The following is a 19,936-nucleotide window of genomic DNA, read 5'->3' on the forward strand; positions in this document are numbered from 1 at the left end:
TCTCTCTCAAAATAAATAGGCAAAATTAAAAAATATATATACATAGCACACATTGAAAGCTCCTTATTTACGATAGCCAGGACATAAAAACAACCTAACTGGGCCATTAGAGGATGAATGGATAAAGAGGTTGTTTTGTACACACACATGTGCGTGCGCACACACGCACACACACACACACACACACACACACACACACACACACACAAATATACACACAGTGGAATATTATTCAGCCATAAAAAATAACAAGGAAATTCTACCATTTGTAACACCATGGATGGAATTTAAAGGCATTATGCTAAGTGAAGTAAGTCACACAAATTATTGTATGATCTCACTTATATGTGGAATTAAAAAAAAAAAAACACCAGCAAAAAACCAAACTCAGAGGAAAAAGAGATCAGGCTTGTGGTTACCAGAGACAGAGGCTTGGGTGAGGGGAAATTGGAGGAAGGTGGTCAAAACATACAAACTCCCAGTTATACTAAGTACTAGGGACATAATGTACAACGTGACTATGACCAACACTACTATAACACATAGGAAAGTTAAGAGAATAAGTCCTATGAGTTATCACAAGGAGAATTTTTTTTCCTTTTTTCTTTCTTTTCATTGTATCTATGAGAAGATGGATGTTGGCCAAACCTGTTGTGGAGATCATTTCACAATACATGTAAATCAAACCATCATGCTGTACATCTTAAACTTATATAGTGATGTATGTCAATTGTATCTCAATAAAACTGAGAAGACAAATAAAGTTTCTTTACGGCGTAGCAGGTATTTTATCTGTTATCTCCTATATCCTTAAATAGTGCAGACAAACAGGCACAAATTATAATATGTCCCAGTTTTACAGATGAGGAAACTGAGTGGCATCAATCATTTGCCAACATCACAGATATTAACTGATAAAACTATCACACAAGGCCAGGCTTCTTTTCTCTAAGTTATTCTTTGATTCATTTCTTTTGTTGGGCATCTTCTACTTTAAGGTACTATTCTGGAAACCAGAGCTGTCTCAGTGAACAACATAGACCAGAATCCTTACATCCTGGATTTTAACATCTCCTGGGAAGAGAGACATTCAATAATCAAACAAAAGAGTGAAATGCTAAGAAGGAGGAATACAGGGGCACCTGGGTGGCTCAGTCGGTTCAGCATCCTACTTTGGCTCAAGTCATGATCTCGAGGTCTGTGGGTTTGAGCCCCGTGTTGGGCTCTGTGCTAACAGCTCGGAGCCTGGAGCCTGCTCTGGATTCTGCGTCTCCTTCTCTCTCTGCCCCTCCTCTACTTGCACTCTTTCTCAAAAGTAAATAAACATTAAAAACTTTTTTTAAAAAAGAAGGAGGAATACAGAGTGTATAAAAGATTATGATAGAGGGATCTCAGATTAGAGAGTCACAGCTTTCCTCAAAAAAGAGGCATTTTAACTGAAATCTGAAGCTAAAAGGAATAAAGCAACACAAGAGATAAACACGGCAAAGACCGAAAACTGAGCATCAGACCCAGAAGGTATTTAGTCAGGATCACACAATGAGTCACTGACAGTCATAGAATCCAGCTACCCTGACCCTGAAAGTGGTGTTATTTCCTTGACACCAGACCACTGAAAGCTGAGTCAGGAACTTGTCTACATGCCCATTTAGATGGTATCCTTGAAAAGCTCTCTCCCAGGCCTCTCTCCCAGGTTACAATATTCAGTCTTTGCTCGCCTGTACAGTGTTCTTATGGTGAATTAGAGCCCCCTGAGGGCTCAAGGCTTCTGCAAAGCAGTAGGCATTGTTAGCCTTTCCCATGTGAATACAGTCACATATCGGGGCTGATGGCCTGGCTAACAGAGGAAGCTTGAGTGTTATTTTCCCACTAACACTACAGGACAAGCACAATGCTCAATCTTAAGTAGTGACTCTGAAGGCATAAATCTAACTTTCGAAACCTTCCTACTATGGACTACTATCTCTAGATCACAACCCCTTGCATAGGAGAAACAGGATCAGTCTTTTTAAGAAGATAGGTTGGAGAGACCTGGAAGGGTCCAAGCAGAGCTGCCTGATGGCTTTTAAGAGCAATGTGTTGCCTTGCAGGAAGTACTAACCTGGGAGTCAGAGGGCTATGTCCTAGCCTTGGTCCTGTGACACCAGACAAGCCTCCAGTTTCCACACCTCAATTAATATGATAGGGCCCTCTGATACTCACAGTGTGTATGTTTTGGTCAATCTCTAAGTTTAGGAAGTTTATATAGTTCCTAAACTAAGGCCTCACCCCAATTAACTAAATTTATCAGGATAAATTATCAGGATTAGCAGTTATCAGGATAACCAATGTCATATAGACTTGAACCAAATTTTACCCCATTGAGCACTTGTATTCCATAGGGATAGTATTTTGCACCTGAAATCCATAGTAGCATCTCAATCCCAATATTCCTTTTCACTGAGTGCAAAAATTTATTTTTCTTTTCTTTTTTTAATGTTTGCTACATGCATTGAGTGACATGTATTCAATTCTGAAGAAGATAGTCTTGACCCCTAAGGAACCTACAGCGTATTGGTGGAGACGGTAAACACACACCTATCAGGCACAGAGCAGAGTGTCCACCTCTGCAGGGAAGAACCACAGCAAGCTTCCCAAGGACATGAAGTCAAAGCTGAGACCAATTAGAAAATCCATACTAAGCCCCTTGAAGATTCAGGAGTGAATAAAACACTCTGCCCTTTGATACATGGACCAAAGAAGAAGAGAACTCAAATACTTAGTTCTCAAACAACATGCCAGGGTTCTAGAAGGCAAACGATAGAGCAACTGTCTGGAGTGGGGTGGAATCATCATCATCAGGAAGGTTTCCCAGGGAAGGGGGCATGTAAACCTGAGCCAGAGGAATAAGTAGAAATGCTCTAAGGGAGATGATGGGGAGGATGTCCAGGGAAAACTAAAGAACATGAGGTAAAGACATGAGGGTGTGAATGGGCGTGCCCATGTGCGGACAAGCAATTAGTTCAGAGCATGGGAAAATAAGCAGAGTGCACAGGGAGGGGGATAGGGGAGGAGGCACACCTCACCAATCTGATTTGTTGCTTGCTCCCTGGCCCTGCATTGTAACTCTGCCTGATAACTATCGAATCATCAATGCTGGCACTGGAAGTCTCTCTAAAAGAGTTACTCCAGTGCTGTTTATAAAATACACAGTAGAAAAATCAACAGGGGTTTTCTTCCCCTATATGAAAAACTTTTGGTTTAAAAGACAGGGCAGGGTTCATCAGTAGAGATCCAACAGCAAGCTGCGCAGATATCTTGAGCAACAACCTAAATTCCGTAGCAGGTGATGTCACCTGTAAATGCCCTATAAATGGAGGAAGTCTTAGGGTGCATCTGAATGATTTATCTGCACAGATACCCAGTGCTACAAGCATGGCTGTCTCAGCACTACGGCTGACGATTGTCCTGGGACTACTGGTCTTAATCCTGACTTGCCAGGCAGGTAAGTGCTTCTGACCACAGCTCATACCTTGTGCACTGTCAGCCAGGATTGCAGGGAGGTGGCAGCACTGCTCCAGAACATAAAGGGGAGAGGGGGGAAGGGGACTTTGGGCAATGCAGAAAGAGCACTGGACTAGGAGACAAGAGGCAGATCTTCTAGATTCTATATTATTTATTCTGCTCTGATCTTTATTATTTCTCTTCTTCTGCTGGATTTAGGCTGTCTTTGCTGTTCTGCTTCTATTTCTTTTAGGTGTGCTGTTAGATTTTGTATTGGGGATTTTTCTTGTTTCTTGAGATAGGCCTGGATTGCAATGTATTTTCCTCTCAGGACTGCCTTCGCTGCATCCCAAAGCGTTTGGATTGTTGTATTTTCATTTTCATTTGTTTCCATATATTTTTTTAATTTCTTCTCTAATTGCCTGGTTGACCCATTCAGTCTTTAGTAGGGTGTTCTTTAACCTCCATGCTTTTGGAGGTTTTCCAGACTTTTTCCTGTGGTTGATTTCAAGCTTCATAGCATTGTGGTCTGAAAGTATGCATGGTATGATTTCAATTCTTGTATACTTATGAAGGGCTGTTTTGTGACCCAGTATGTGATCTATCTTGGAGAATGTTCCATGTGCACTCGAGAAGAAAGTATATTCTGTTGCTTTGGGATGCAGAGTTCTAAATATATCTGTCAAGTCCATCTGATCCAATGTATCATTCAGGGCCCTTGTTTCTTTATTGACCGTGTGTCTAGATGATCTATCCATTTCTGTAAGTGGAGTATTAAAGTCCCCCAAGAGGCAGATCTTCTAACAAAAAGAAAGGATTTTTATTCAAATGTGCTTCAATTACAGCCTCTACCTTCAGTGAATGAATGAAGTTTGGAATGACCTTTTTTCTTATGTAGTCATGTGATACCACGACACTATCATATTATAAATTTCTTGACAGCCGGGAGGGGAATTTATTTTTTGATGATTCTAAGTAATAATGTTTGGAGGGAAAAAAATGTATACTCTGGAGTAAGACTCCTAGGCCTGGTTCTACCATTAATCAGAAATCTAACTTCAGGCATGTTAGTTAACCTGTCTGGGCCTCACACGTTGAAGGGAATATCAATAGTTAACTTTCTCATAAAGTTATCATGAAAATTAGAGACAAAAACTGTAAAAACATCTGGTCCCTAATAAGCACCCAATAAATATTAACTGCTATTGTTATCACATATTATCTCATTTGATTCTCATAATAATCCTCTTAAGTAAAAATGCCAAGTTTTATCATGTCCCTTTGGCAGGCTGACAGACAAAACTTGCAGAAGGAAAGTCACTTGGGCATAGACACAGGTAGACATGGCATGCCTGGGTCTGAAATCCCCAGTCCCTCCATTCTGTCCTTTATGATTAAGTGCCTACTTCTTATTTAAAGATTTATTTTTTTAATATTTATTTATTTATTTTGAGAGAGAGAGCAACATCAGGGAAGGAGCACAGAGAGAGGGAGAGAGAGAATCCTAAACAGGTTCAGCACTGTCAACACAGAGCCTGACGTGGGCTTGATCTCAAACAGTGAGATCATGACCTGAGCCAAGGTCAAGACTCAGATGCTTAACAGGACTGAGCCACCCACATGCCCCATGCTTACTTCTGTTATGCCCGTTCCAAGGATATAGGGGACCACAAGGCAGCTTGCAAAATTCTCATTACTTTTGGCCTACAGAATATGGTGAGCTCTTGGCTGGTCTCAATTCAGAAGGATAGGTCAAAAAACAAAGCCAGTGCAAATATTTAGTAACAGAGCCTTTTGCTTTTCTAAATGTAACTTGGCAGAACACCCTCAGCCACCCACAGTCCACCAGCACAATATACAGACACACACTCTAATGAAATTATCACAGGGGCACCTGGGTGGGTCAGCTGGTTAAGCGTCCAACTTTGGCTCAGGTCACAATCGATTTCATGGTTCATGAGTTCAAGCCCTGCGTTGGGCTTCTGTGCTGACAACTCAGAGCCTGGAGCCAGCTTCAGATTCTGTGTCTCCTTCTCTCTCTGCCCCTTCCCCACTTGTACTCTGTCTCTCTCTCTCTCTCTCTCTCTCTCTCTCTCTCTCTCTCTCTCTCCTCTCTCTGTCAAAAATAAATAAAACATTAACAAAAATTAAGAAAAAAAGATTTATAACAGAATTACCAAAAAGGTGGCCTCAGGCACTACCGGGTCCATCAACTCCTTAAGTAATCAACACAGCAAAGTGAAAGGTGAGATTTATATCCTAAGGACCAGTCCCCAGCTGTCTCTCATAAACCCTAAAACTGGTTAAATCAGTTCACTGCTTTGAACCTCAGTTTCTTCATCTGTAAAATGGGACAACAATCAACTTCACCTGGTCAAATGAATATACCTTTATAATCACTTTGTAAACAATAAATACTATACAAATATCAGCAGCACTGTATTTTTTTCAGAACTTTATAATTACATTGACTGAAAAACTCAACGAAGTAGTTAATGTAAATAAAGGTCAGTCCATATTATATTTGAAAAGAAAAAATATTCTGCTATTAGCTTTAATAGTTTGTTTACAGTATTTCAAATTTCTTTGATTTTTATTGTTTGTTTTTCTGTTTTTCAACATTTTCAATTTTCTTAATATTTTAACCACTTTTTAAAATTTTCATAATCTCCTAAAGCACTACAGGAAAAAGCTAATATTAATCATTTTGTTGCTACTATTATTATTATTAACATATTATTATAGTTCATAATATATGCACCCATTATTATATATTATATATAATTTATTACATATATGCACCCATTATATTATATATAATATATATTCATGATAATACAGCAAGCATTTATTGTGGACTTACCTTGGGCCTGGTACTGTGATAAGCAGTGTATGTATGTGTGTGTATATATATATATATACACACATTTCATAGATATTTTACATGTGAAAGATATATAAAATATCTTTCAATATTGACAATAACACAATGAATAAATTGAGAGACAAAGTATTTAAGAATTCTGTGCAAGGTTCCATGGTGGATTTTTTTTTGTTGAAGACAAGAATCAAACTCAGGTATATAGGACTCCAAAACATATGGTCCATCATACTCTAAAACCTCCTAATATAGATGTGGTTCAAGGACTGGGGCCTGTGATCCAAACTTCACACATATTCCAAACTAGGGCTCTTTGCATATTGACAGGCTAGCATTTTGTGTCGTATTAAAATAAAAAGTCAATAAAATTAGCTTATTATGCAAGTAACCATATAGCAACACGGGAAAAAGGAACTCACTTTTCATGCAAGGAATTGCTGTTTTGTACCTGGTAAATGTCTTCAGGGGAAACTGCTTGAAGATAGTATTATATCATGTAGATAATGTGCTCTGTGGAGTTAAAACAATTTAGGTTCAAACCCTGGCTCAACCACATTCTAGATGTGTGATTTTAGGTGAGTCATTTAACTTCTCTGAGCACCTGTTTTCTCTTCTATAAAACTGTTAATACCTTCACTGAACTAAATAAAGATTAAGGCACATCATAAAAACACAATCCCAGTACCTGCTCAGTTGGCATTATCTTTCCTTCTTCCAGTGATGAGAACAGAGAGCAATTCTGGTCACTGAGGTGGCCCTGCATTTTATGTAAGGATTATGTCTAGTATGTTCATTCATATCTCAACTCTTAGCATATGCTATGTACCTAATAGTAAGCTGAAAAAAATACTTAATGAAAACATTAACAGCTGAATGAATAAGTAATTGGTATACTGATTTTGGTTATAGGTCCCAGTCTGGTGCCCCTATCAAATCTTTTCTTGTGGCATAGTAAACAACAAATGTTTGCAAAATCGAAAGCCACATGTTTTGACTAAGAGTTCCTATTTTAGGATACAATACAGATACAAGCCTTCTAACATAATTTTTGACAGCCTCCACACTAAAAGCTAGTTATGTCTCCTTCATTCAGAGTTGGGGAACAGTGCCTAGATGTTGGAACTCTTTGAATCAAAACTTGTGGTGGGGTTACCATGTGAAATACAGGACACCCAGTCTAATCTGAATTTCAGACACACAATGAATAATCTTCTAATGTTTATTTATTTTTAAGAGAGAGAGAGAGAGAGAGAGAGAGCAGGGGAGGGGCAGAGAGAGAGAAAGAGACACGGAATGTGAAGCAGGCTTCAGGCTCCAAGCTGTCAGCACAGAGCCCAATGAGGGACTCAAACTCACAAACCGCGGAGATCATGACCTGAAGTCGAACACTTTACCCACTGAGCCACCCAGATGCCCCACAATTTAGTTTAAATATGACCTAAATATTGCATGGTCATTCTTATACCAAAATTAAAAAAAATTGTTGTGTATCTGACATTTAATTGGGTATCCTGTATTTTTATTTACTGAATCTGGCAACACTATGTGTGAGGCTACACTAAAACTAAAAGACAAAAATCCCACTTTATCCTGGCACCAGCGTCCAGAGGGGAGTCCACTTGAAGCTACTAACTGCCACTCTTCCATTACTTTGAATCTCCTGAACCAGTGAGACCACTAAGCAAAGCCAAAACGCCCCAAGGGAACTTGCATGTCACCAACCTCACTCCCTGGACCCTTGGTCCTCATTGCAAAAGGCACTTGATTAAAAGTTAAGGGTAAGAAACCTGAATTTATAGTTCCATCTTCTCTTGCTATTTGTGAGGTCTCCTGCAAGTCACTTAATCCTTTCAGTTTCTTAGTCCAGTGAACTAAGAACTGCATCCCTCGAAAGACTGGTCAAGGGTAAAATCACACAGCATTTACAAAGTCATTATTTACAGAACTATAAAATGATGTACAAATGATAGAATTTCTCCTTGTCATCATCCTTATTATTCTACTTTCAATCTTACACTTGTGGTTAGATCGTAGCTTTGCTGTCAAAGGCTATTCAGCTCATTTTTGTTGTTGATAACTTGTATTTTATAAGTAATCTCTGTGGTAGAAAAATTAGACAATATAAAGAAACAAATATATTTCTATCGTTAAGAAGGTGGGGGGGGCATTATGCAGTTCTGCACAGAGTGCTTACAAATCCAGATTTTAGTACTAGTCAAACATGGGATTGAATTGTTTTGGCTGCTTACTAACTGTGGGACTTTGAACCAGCTCGTAAACCTCTCAACTTCCACTTCTTGAACTTTAACTTGAGATAAGAGTTTTGACTACCTCACAGGGCTGCTGTGAGAATAAAATGATATAACAACATATTAGCTTGTCTGACATAGGTATATGCTCAACAAATGCTACCCGTTATTATGCCATCATTATTCTCATTACCGCTTGCCAGGATTGCGTGGAGAAAAGTACATTAAAATGGGCATTCTGTATTTCAATGCTGGAACTGGCTGCTTAACTGTGGACAAGTTACTTAACTTCCATGAGCTTCAATTTTCTCAACCAGAAAGGAAATCAATGTCTACCTAAGTATCGACACCTGTTGTTTTTAGGAACAACTGAGATGATGCATGTGATGACTTTGGCCAGGCAGGCATTAAATGTTCAACAAATATAACTGTACGAGGCTGTATAATTAATGAAAGGGGGTAAAAAGCGGTCTAAGGGTTCCCTTCAAAGAAAAGAGGCTTCCCTTTCTTGTTGCAGAGAATCACTTCTGAGATTCTGTTTTGTTTTTCAGATGACAAACCAGATGACAAGCCAGATGACTCAGACAAAAAAACAGAGCCAGATTTTCCAAAATTCCTAAACCTCTTGGGCACAGAGATCATTGAGAATGCAGTGGAGTTCATCCTCCGCTCCATGACGAGGAGCACGTAAGCACTGTGACAAACCTTGCTTTTGTCCAGTTTGCTGTTGGTAATGACCGCATTGCATTAAAATGAATGAGAAACAAAACTGTGGTGCATGACAATGTATTATTTGAGTTGAAAAGTATTGCCCTATCTTGAGATATATTTGCATCTGAATGAATTTCCCTGAACTCTTTTGGAGTGTACGCATTTCCAACAAGTGCTTCCGTAAAATATTTTTAATCTCGAGACCAAGTAGGAAGGACGAAGTGCACTGGACCAGGGAACAGAAAGCCAGGTTCTGGTCTTGACATATGTGCTACTTGGCTGGGTGACCTTGAGCAAGGCCCTCCCTCGCTGAGTGCCTCAGTTTCCTCATCTGTAAAGTTAAAGGAATAAAGGACCCACCCAGGGCAGGCACTGTAATTCTTTGGTGAAGGTGGTGGGTAGTGATGTGTTCATTAGTGATACATGTGGTGAGTCCCGCCTTTATTTTCTAGTTTGAGAAACTCAAGAGGGTTAGAGAGACTAGCTGATCTCTCCTCAGAGACAATCTAGAGAACCTCTCATATGAGTGTTGATCATGAGGGATTGCCATGGTGGCAGCGCATACAGCCCAGAATCTTCCCAATGTTCTCTCCACCTGCTTCCAAGCCCCTGCACACAACTCCTAACACATCTTACTCCAGTCTACACAGGCTCTGATTTTCACATCTACTTCACCCTGTTCTTATTTGCCCCACAGTAATCTCCCCACTTTCAGCTCTCTGGGATCCGTTTGTTCTGAATTTCCAGGTGCTTTCAATCTCCACCTCACGGAGTCTCTGCCTCTAATTCTCTCCTTCCTAGATCCCTAAGCAGAGTTTGACAATGTGTGGTCTATACTCTCCTGGAGAATTTATACAAAATGAGTTTTCCTTCATCCCATCTTGTGTCTTCCTAGGACAAAGCTAAGGGTACACTTTAGAACAAGCTTTCTGGTAATCCTGATATCCCATCAATTTTGAGAGCCCTTGATTTAATGCTCTGGACTACAAGGCTGGGCCTTGATGGTCTGCATACCCTTTAAATTTTTATTCACATTTTGTGTAAGTGTGCATCTTTACATTTTTCTAAGGAAAATGCTTCTGACTTTTATTAGATTCTCAAAGGGGTCTATGACCAATAACAGATTAAGAATCACTTCTCTTTAGAAATCATCAGGGGCCATGTTGTAATCTGTGATCTGCTTAGACCAATATATTATCATGTGGATGGGCAGGATTCTGCATACCATCCTTATGCACAAATTATTGAAACTCACAGACATTTATTTTTGCATTGTTATTTTTCTATTGTGGTTGCTTTTGCAACTGCTGAGTTACAATGACTGTTAATGTAAACAAGAAGAAACTGACAAGCAAGCAGGAGCAACGCCCACTATGTACAAAGTACATATTACATTCCAGCTGAATTCCTATTGTTGTAAATCAAAACAACAGCAAGCAAGGAGTTGAAACAATATTTCTTTTTATTCCTTCCCTGGGGAATTCCCCAGACATGAAATAATAGTGCTTTTATTTTTCTCTGTTAACCCTGGAAGCTCACTGTTGGAAATACGGGAGAACTGCTTGCTGTCAGCTCGGGGTTCAGGAACAGCAACTCCACTTCAACTATCTTCTCTGTTCCTCGTTGTTTTCTACGTAAATGATGTTTTTCCTGTTTCTGGAACTTAAAACCATCTCAGGCTCTCTGACCTTGCTTTCGTTTCTGCCTAAAAGGCTCTTCCCTTCTCTTGGGGCTAGTGCTTGTCCTGCAGCTCATCTAAAAGTCACCTCCTCAGAGGGGCGCCTGGGTGGCTCTGTTGGTTGAGTGTCCAACTCTTGATTTTGGCTCAGGTCGTGATCTCAGGCTCCGTGCTGGCAGCATGGAGACTGCTTGGGATTCTCTCCCTCTCTCTCTGCCCCTGCCCTGCTGGCGTTCTCTCTCTTTCTCTCTCTCTCAAAATTTATAAACTTAAGAAGTCACCTCCTCAGAAAACAATTCTATAATCACTCTTATTAACACTATCTTCTTTCAGTCCCTGGTTTTCTATTACTTTATCTTGTGCAATTATAGTGCAATTATAACATATATCACCACCTTTATTTTCAATCATGTGGCTATATGAAAATAGGGACCAGATCTAACTAGCTTCTGGCTCTAACACAGTACCTTATAGGTTAAGTGAGGCACTTAGTGAATAATTGTTGAATTGATTAATTAAGGAAAGGTATCTTCAAGATCAGATATAAAACCTATTACCGCAATTTGACTGAGAAATCCTGGGGGATCTTTGTTAAAAGACATAGCAGTCCTTGCTCAGGGGAAAAATCTAGCTGTCCTTTGTCCAAGGGAAGGCCATAGATAGGACGGGGATGGGGAGTGGGAGGAGATCATCAAGAAGTATTTCTAAGCACTTAGTATACACAAAGTAGGGGCAGAAATTTGAAGGAAAAAACTCAAATGTAAATCCCTTCTCAAAGATTTGCAGTCCTTATGGTATGATGACCCAGCAAAAGCAGTAATGACTAATATGCTAAATAAGATAAATGTCAGCAAAACATCACAGGTAATTTCTACAGAAAGGAGCTATGTTTGATACCAGGACGCTTAGGGGTATGTTTATAGCAAAGATGAGATGCAATTTGGGTCTTAAAAGAATCAGTGAGATTTGAGTAGAAAGACAGAATGACAGGAATGGGGTACTTGATAAAGATGAGAATTGTCTTTATTTACTCCATATCTTGATGCCTAAGTAGTGTGTCAGGCACGTAAAAATACTAGATATGTGCTTTCAGGACAGTGAATAGAATAGCTCACCTTCTCCACTCTGGATTACTTTAGAGCCATGTGAACTGGATTCTGGTCACCATTGTTCTGAAAAATATACATATTCTTAATTCCTCTGACACCCCCCCCCCCACAAGGCTCCAATTGTTGTGAATTTCCCCTCACCTGCTGGGTTTCCATGACATGGCATTTTCCTGTTTCTCTCCCTACCTCTAGCCACTCTTTCTCATTCTTTTTATAGGGCTTTTCTTTATCTTCCCCTTAAATATTTCTCTTCAAAGCTCCAAATGTAACCTGCATGGGTTTTCACATGGGTAGTATTGGAATCCAATGACTTCCAAAATCAGATGTCTATTGCCTTCTTTTTTCTGAGCTACAGACTGAAATGATTAATTGCTTGCTACAACTGCTCCCCAAACCCATCGCCCCACAAACTTGCTCCTCCTCACATGTTCCTTATCTCCTCACATGTCACATCCCCACCCACCTGGAATCCAGAAACCTCAGGGTCCTTGTGGATCTTTCTTGCTTGTCACCACCTTCATCACATTGCTGAATATTCTACTTCTAAATTTTTCTCCTGTATCATTCCTTTTCTTCAACTCCACTGACTAGTTGGCCTGGTGGAGTCCTTCATCACCTCTTTACTGAGTTCTTTTTATTAGATTTATGGTGAGTTCCACCGTTTCTGTCTGTCCTCACTCCAAACCATCCTCTACCTATTATCAGAGTTATACAGTAAAAACACAAGTTAAGTTCCATCACCGTCATTCTTGAAACCTTTTTTCTTGAATTTCCACAGCCTACAAAATCAGAACAAACGCATTCAACTGGTGTTAAATGTTCTTCCCTGAAGCCAATCAATTGCATATCTCACTCCTGAAGTCAAACACCCGATGCCCCTAATGACAAATGATTTGTTTCAGAACCGGTCATGTATGTATAAACCCCTAACATGTTTGCACATGGCTCTTCCGTCTGCCAACAAGGTCTAGTCCCCAACTCCAACTCCATTCTGTTTACCTAGAAAGTCTAATCATTTTCTAAAGTCCAATTCAAAGACAAGCTCTGTGAAGACATCACAGACCCCTACGATTACAACATGCAGGTATTTATACTTTGGATTTCATTATGCTTTGCAGGAACTTTCACATCGATTTTCTTTCCCTCTAGTTGTTTTAAATTACTTGTATCTGATTGTGTCTATTTTTTCCACTAGACTGTAAACTCCTCACAGGCCACATTTTAATCATCTTTATCTTTTCAGTACCGTGGTCCTAATACTAACCTCAGATCCTGAAGATCCCAGTTTTAGACTTCCCTTTGCCATTTATCAGCCATGTGTCTGGGACAGGTTGTTTAATCTCTTTGAGCTTTAGAAGTTTTCTCATATACCATATGAGATAAAAATTAATTTATACATTTATTTAATATTTAATTCCAACATTTATTCATTTATACTATATGCCAGGCACTGTTCTAGTTACTGGGGATATATTACTAAACAAATACACCAAAATATCTGTCTTATACAATTTATATGTGAAGACACCTATGAATAGATTTGTTGGCAAATTGAAAGAGATAATTGTGCATAAATAGCTTGCAAACTACAAATGTTATGGAAGTCTTAAATCTTATTTTATTTATGACATATGAAAATCTGCAGAAAAAAATAGTGGCTCAAACATTGTAAGATATTCTAGTGATCATTCTAATATTCTTGCTTAATCTCAATCATAATCCACTTTTTTCTTTTATTTTTCAAGAGGATTTATGGAATTTGATGATAAACAAGGAGAACATTCAGCAAAGTGACTTCCCCAGGTGATTCTTAACTTACAATTTACAACTAAAATAATAGAATATTTAACAAAGAAAAAGGATCTGTCTTATTTTATTCAATTGATTTGGGCACCCCCATGCCTACTTATAAGCAGAAAAAGTGGGGGTTTTTTTGGTTTGTTTTCACTTTAGTTTCTTTTTTCAATTTTTAAAAAAATGTTTATTTATTTATTTTGAGAGAGAGATCACAGAGAGCAAGAGCATATGCAGGGAAGAGGCAGAGAGAGAGGGAGAGAGGGAATCCTAAGCTGACAGCACAGAGCCCGATGTGGGGCTCCATCCCATGAATCGTGAGATAATGACCTGAGCCGAAATCAAGAGTTGGACGCTTAACCAACATCATTATTGGCTGGACTGTCCCCTCCATTCAGACAATCTTAATCACAAACATGTACATTATTATAGGATACTGAGGTTTCTCATTGAGTCCCAAGAGCTCCCAAAGGACTAGAGCTACATGTGTTGGACTTCTAGACCTGTACTGTCCATTAGGTGGATAGGCGCCCCTGCAGTAGTTTCTTAAAATTAATTTTAAATAGAAGTATTTTTTATCACCATAAAGTCACTGACCTAATAAGATTATCTTAAGAGAGGAGGCCCAAGTATGGGCAGAAACAAGAAAGCACTGGGAGTTAGGAGACCTGGTCCTGCTACAATGCTATCAGTAACTTGCCTTGCGCACATAGCACCTATGACGTGAGGGGAGTGTGTGCACTAAAATAGAAGGGCCCATGTAATTGTGCAATTAGTTACTCATGAGAAGAGTGAGCTCTGCTGAACCTCATTCCAGGAGAAAAGACTAACAAGCTCTCTAGTCCCATATAGTTGTATTTAGAGTAGTCCCCCCTTATCTGTGAGGGATACATTCCAAGATGCCAGGGGACACCCGACACCGTAGATAGTACGAATCCCATATATATGTTTTCTCCTCTACATACTTACCTATAATAAAGTTTAATTTACATATTAGGTGCAGTAAGAGATTAACAACAGTAACTAATAATAAAACAGAAGAATTATAATAGGCCGCAAGTTATGTAAATGTGGTTTCTCTCTCTCAGAAAATCTTATTGTACTATACTCCCTCTTCCTCATCTTTTGATGATGTGAGATGATGAAATGACTACATGATGAGGTGACGTGAGGTGAATGACACAGGCACTGTGATACAGTGTTAAGTTTCTGTTGATGATCTGACATTATATCAGAAAGAGGATCTGCTTCCAGACCTCTGTTGACTGTGGGTAACTGGAACTACGGAAAGCAAAACCACAAATAAGGGAGAACTACAAACAGTATAGTCTGAGCGCTCAGAAACACCTGCTTTCTCCTTATTCTATTCTTTCCTGAAAAGACAGAAATATCAAAACAGAAATGATATAGCTGGGAAGGTAACTATTATATCAGCAGCTAGCATGAACTGAGTACTTACTCTGTATTAAGCATTAAGCAGAGTGTTATGTATGTAGTACCTAATTTAATTCAAACACCACTATGACATGGTATTCTTCCTCTTCTTTAATTTTGTAAGTAAAGAATGTGACCAAATCACTAACATGGCCATGTTAGTAAGGGAAGAGGGAAAGATGTAAACGTAGGCAGCCTCATTCTGGGGTGTGCCTTCTGTTACTAAACAGTTGTGCTAGCGGAGAGCAGAGACCATTGTAGGAGGAGGCACTTGAAAACACTATGTGATCTTACACAGGCCTTCAAGTTTCCCATAGAAATAAAACACTACACCTTTGGTTAACTGAGTTACCTTACACGCATCTCCAGGAAGCATGGCCTTTCTCAACTTCTATTTCGTATCTTGTCTAGGAATCCTCCTTTTCCCTACTGTCTTCATTTCCTAACCTAGGTCTTAGTAATGTAAGCTCAGCAACCTACTATCAGATTACTCAGGGACTTAGCCCACTCTTTTGCATGAGCTTCTAAGGACAGAAGTCAGTCCTGGGCATTAGAATCAAAACAAGCCCAACCCAGACACATCTGATTCTCATGCCAAAGCCAGCTAAGTTTCTAAAAACATTCACTTATGTTTGCATGTTTCTGTTTCCATCATCTCAGGGAATAGCCTACCTCCTGTTGCAGGTGTCCTGACCCTTAGCTGATTCATTCAGGGTGCTGGGATACACCTCTACCCATTGGTACCCACACCCTTAATCTTTAGAGTGCTACCCTAGCAGTTCAGTGTATAAGCCAGTCCAACAGACAAGGCAATATGAAGGGTTAGAAAGAGCAGAAGACACAGAGAAAAAGTAAGTTCAAATTCTAACTTGGCTACTTACTGGTTGTCTATTGGCCTCCTTGAGTTTCACTTTACTCCTCATGAAAATGTTAAAAATCTTGGGAACTTAATTGTTCCAGATCTGAATGCCAGATTTTTTTTTAACTGTGTATAAAAAAACTTTGAGTAGATTCATGAAGCAATTATAGATGCTCTAATGGGCTGGGAGGAATGGCTCAATTTAGGGATATTAAAAAATTGGGCTAGAAAGAAGGAAGCCTCTAAGGCAAAGATTACATTTTGAATGGTTTGGTCAGGAGTGTCTCTTTAAACAATAGTGACTGTGCATTTAATAAGTAGCTTTAAAAGTTGCACATGTATGATAATTGCCACATCTAATCAAAATCAAGTCATCACTTTAGAATTAAGTGACTCACAGCAATGCCCCAGTATAGAAAATGTGGCCAAAGTTCTACATATTCCCTAAATTAAGATAGATAAATAGATACATAAATATCCCATCTTCCTTCTACAACATATGCCTCTTTCTTACATAGTTTATTCTTTTAGTGCTTATTTAATCGGTACCTACTATTCTGCCAGTACTATCAAGATAAATAATGGTGTCCAGCCATTGAGAAGTCGATAGTCTGGGCTATCAGTTGGCACAGTATACGCCAGGACTGTGGAGGGAAACGATACATTTATGTATAAAGTGCCTTGGACATGCCTTGGAGGAAGGAGATAAGGAGAAACACCTGGAAAAAGGAGTGGGCATTAACAGAGCTTTACCAAGAAGGTGAACTTCTGCACACATTCTCAGATGATGAACAGAGGGGGGCAAGGTCTCAAAAGCAAATCATCCAATAGACTGGACACTTAACTAATCTGAGACCCTCCCAACCTCTGCTCAATCACATTGGTAAAACTTCTTTATCTTAATAGACTTAAAATCATATTTCCTGTTGTCCAGCATCACTTGAAATTAATCATAGGGATTCAAGTTCCCTAGTGTCTTAAGTCACTAGACACCTTAAGGTATAAATTACCTTTCTTATTAAAAAAAAAAAATCTGATGAACCTCACTAGGCTATTATCAAAAGAAGTAAAAATTAGGAAAGTACTTTCTGAATCTTAATTTCTAATTACATGTTTTCAATTAAGAAAAAATATACTATGGACCCAGTGGATCACATGTTTAGACTTGCTGAGTCAGAACTTCCAAGGGAGGGACCTGGGAATAAATACACTGGGCGTGTGTGGGGACAGGGGGAGGGGGGCACTAAATACATTTAATGCTCATGCAGCTGATGAGCAAAACTGCATTTGGGCATGACTTTACTTAATATCCACTCCATGACGTCTTATGGGAAAAGCTTCCTGCAGAATTTAGAGGAAAAAAAAATTGTCCTCCCTAAAAACTGCTTCTTTTCTAAGATTTTTGTCGCATGGTCTATTTCTTTCATTTTCTTTTCATGTCTATCCAGAAACTCAAAGTGAAACTGATGACTCATTTCATCTCTGAGTTTAACCTGTGAGCATTCTCCCTTCATCCTTGTTGCTCATCCTTACCACATATATCTTGTATTTTCATTTTTGTTGTTGTTGCTTATTTCCTCAAATTTGTATTATAGTTGATTTCATTATAAATCATCTCCCATTTTAAAGTGTGGAGGCATGCAAATGTTAAAGATTAGAAACTCTGTGTTTTTCTTAAATCTTAAGCCCTCTATAGCTGGTAATTGTTTCCCTCTATCTGGCTTGTATTTCTAAGGACACACCCAACATGGCTCCAGAATAACCCAAGGGCAGCCAATCCTGCTTTTCCAGTTCTGCTTCACGAGTACGAGGCCCCAAAGCAGCTCCAAGCAAGTTCTCAGGATTCAGGACCTGGCTCAACCAAACACAGCTTATTCTGAACATCCTGATTTTGCCTTCTTGCCTCTAGAAGTCAGAGGACATGTGTCCTCTTAGGGGTCACATACCCTATTTAAATGAGATTTTTGTTGTTGGTGGTAGTAACTTTCCTGAGCATCCTTAAAGTTTTTAATGATGCAAAAAATATAAAATATATAAAAGTGATTATTGGCCAGAATAATCAAAGAATGGTTCAAAATAAGAAAGTCAAAGCCCAGATAAAGTAACAAGTCTAAAGTCACACAATCAGTAAATGACAAAAAAGGAATTTGAAACGGACTCCAAAGAACAAACTCTAACTCCTAAAAACATATGAAGTTCCAGAGTTAAAAGCTTCATCTATCCTTTTGCAAAGTCTTTCAAATACATCTGAGCCTATTCTCCTGGGCTAGGTAAACTAAAAACCAACATTTTTTTTAATTAACTAGATTATTACTGTTGCAGATAGTCTTTATAATTCTCAAAGAATAGCATAGAGTGTCAGGGATGGAAGAGTCCTCCAATAGTCTAGTGCAGCTCTTATATTTGCTCACCACCTCATCACACAGAGGCAGCTCCCCAGTAGCCATTGCTGTCACTCTTGCCCACTAGGTCATAGAGAATCGAATGCCTGTAAAACTTGACCCAGTGGAGCCAGAAAGATTCTCCCAGAATTATTGATGTGGACAGTTAAGACCAGACTGAAATCATGGAGCTGATGATAATTACAGATCTAGAATATAGGATCTCTGTACTACTGCTAATGAGTTCTCACAAGCTGTCCTGAGACTGGCCCTTCCAAAGCACTCCGGCTCTGAAAGTGACTCCAGTGTTTCAATAAATCTTTTGTTTGTCTTGTTTCCTATTTTAATTTTTTTTTTTTTCAACGTTTTTTATTTATTTTTGGGACAGAGAGAGACAGAGCATGAACGGGGGAGGGGCAGAGAGAGAGGGAGACACAGAATCGGAAACAGGCTCCAGGCTCCGAGCCATCAGCCCAGAGCCTGACGCGGGGCTCGAACTCACGGACCGCGAGATCGTGACCTGGCTGAAGTCGGACGCTTAACCGACTGCGCCACCCAGGCGCCCCTTGTTTCCTATTTTAATAGCCAGAATATGTTTGCATGCAACACAAAGAGCCTTTAATAGGCCCCGAATAGCCAAAGTAATTTTGAAGAAGAAGACCAAAGCAGGAGGCATCACAATCCCAGACTTTAGCCTCTACTACAAAGCTGTCATCATCAAGACAGCATGGTATTGGCATAAAAACAGACACATAGACCAATGGAATCGAATAGAAACCCCAGAACTAGACCCACAAACGTATGGCCAACTCATTTTTGACAAAGCAGGAAAGAACATCCAATGGAAAAAAGACAGTCTCTTTAACAAATGGTGCTGGGAGAACTGGACAGCAACATGCAGAAGGTTGAAACTAGACCACTTTCTCACACCATTCACAAAAATAAACTCAAAATGGATAAAGGACCTGAATGTGAGACAGGAAACCATCAAAACCTTAGAGGAGAAAGCAGGAAAAGACCTCTCTGACCTCAGCCGTAGCAATCTCTTACTCGGCACATCCCCAAAGGCAAGGGAATTAAAAGCAAAAGTGAATTACTGGGACCTTATGAAGATAAAAAGCTTCTGCACAGCAAAGGAAACAACCAACAAAACTAAAAGGCAACCAATGGAATGGGAAAAGATATTTGCAAATGACACATCGGACAAAGGGCTAGTATCCAAAATCTATAAAGAGCTCATCAAACTCCACACCCGAAAAACAAATAACCCAGTGAAGAAATGGGCAGAAAACATGAATAGACACTTCTCTAAAGAAGACATCCGGATGGCCAACAGGCACATGAAAAGATGTTCAAC

At 39.4% G+C, this 19,936-nt stretch overlaps 1 protein-coding gene across 2 annotated transcripts; it reads left to right on the forward strand.

The window, feature by feature from the left end:
- Nucleotides 1-3,124: 3,124 nt before the first annotated feature.
- Nucleotides 3,125-18,920, forward strand: C1H5orf46 (chromosome 1 C5orf46 homolog). 2 transcript variants are annotated; one of them, XM_058732544.1, is made up of 4 exons: nt 3,134-3,484; nt 9,165-9,300; nt 13,857-13,914; nt 17,934-18,920. In XM_058732544.1, the coding sequence occupies exons 1-3, from the start codon at nt 3,415-3,417 to the stop codon at nt 13,903-13,905; spliced, it is 255 nt and encodes an 84-aa protein (XP_058588527.1). In that variant the 5' UTR covers nt 3,134-3,414; the 3' UTR covers nt 13,906-13,914; nt 17,934-18,920. The 2 variants fall into 2 exon arrangements, with proteins under 2 accessions (XP_058588526.1, XP_058588527.1); XM_058732543.1 differs by lacking the exon at nt 13,857-13,914 and having other exon boundaries at nt 3,125-3,484.
- The last annotated feature ends 1,016 nt before the right edge of the window (nt 18,921-19,936 follow it).

The sequence above is a fragment of the Neofelis nebulosa genome, chromosome 1 (assembly GCF_028018385.1).
Source record: "Neofelis nebulosa isolate mNeoNeb1 chromosome 1, mNeoNeb1.pri, whole genome shotgun sequence".
In the NCBI taxonomy this organism is placed as follows: Eukaryota; Metazoa; Chordata; class Mammalia; order Carnivora; family Felidae; genus Neofelis; species Neofelis nebulosa.

Bases quoted from the DNA above. Each gene is read 5' to 3' on its own strand.
- C1H5orf46 (XM_058732543.1), top strand. From the start codon at position 3,415: ATGGCTGTCTCAGCACTACGGCTGACGATTGTCCTGGGACTACTGGTC. The intron at 3,485-9,164 runs GTAAGTGCTTCT...TTTGTTTTTCAG, and splicing joins AATCCTGACTTGCCAGGCAG to ATGACAAACCAGATGACAAG. The intron at 9,301-17,933 runs GTAAGCACTGTG...TGTATTTCTAAG, and splicing joins CGCTCCATGACGAGGAGCAC to GACACACCCAACATGGCTCC.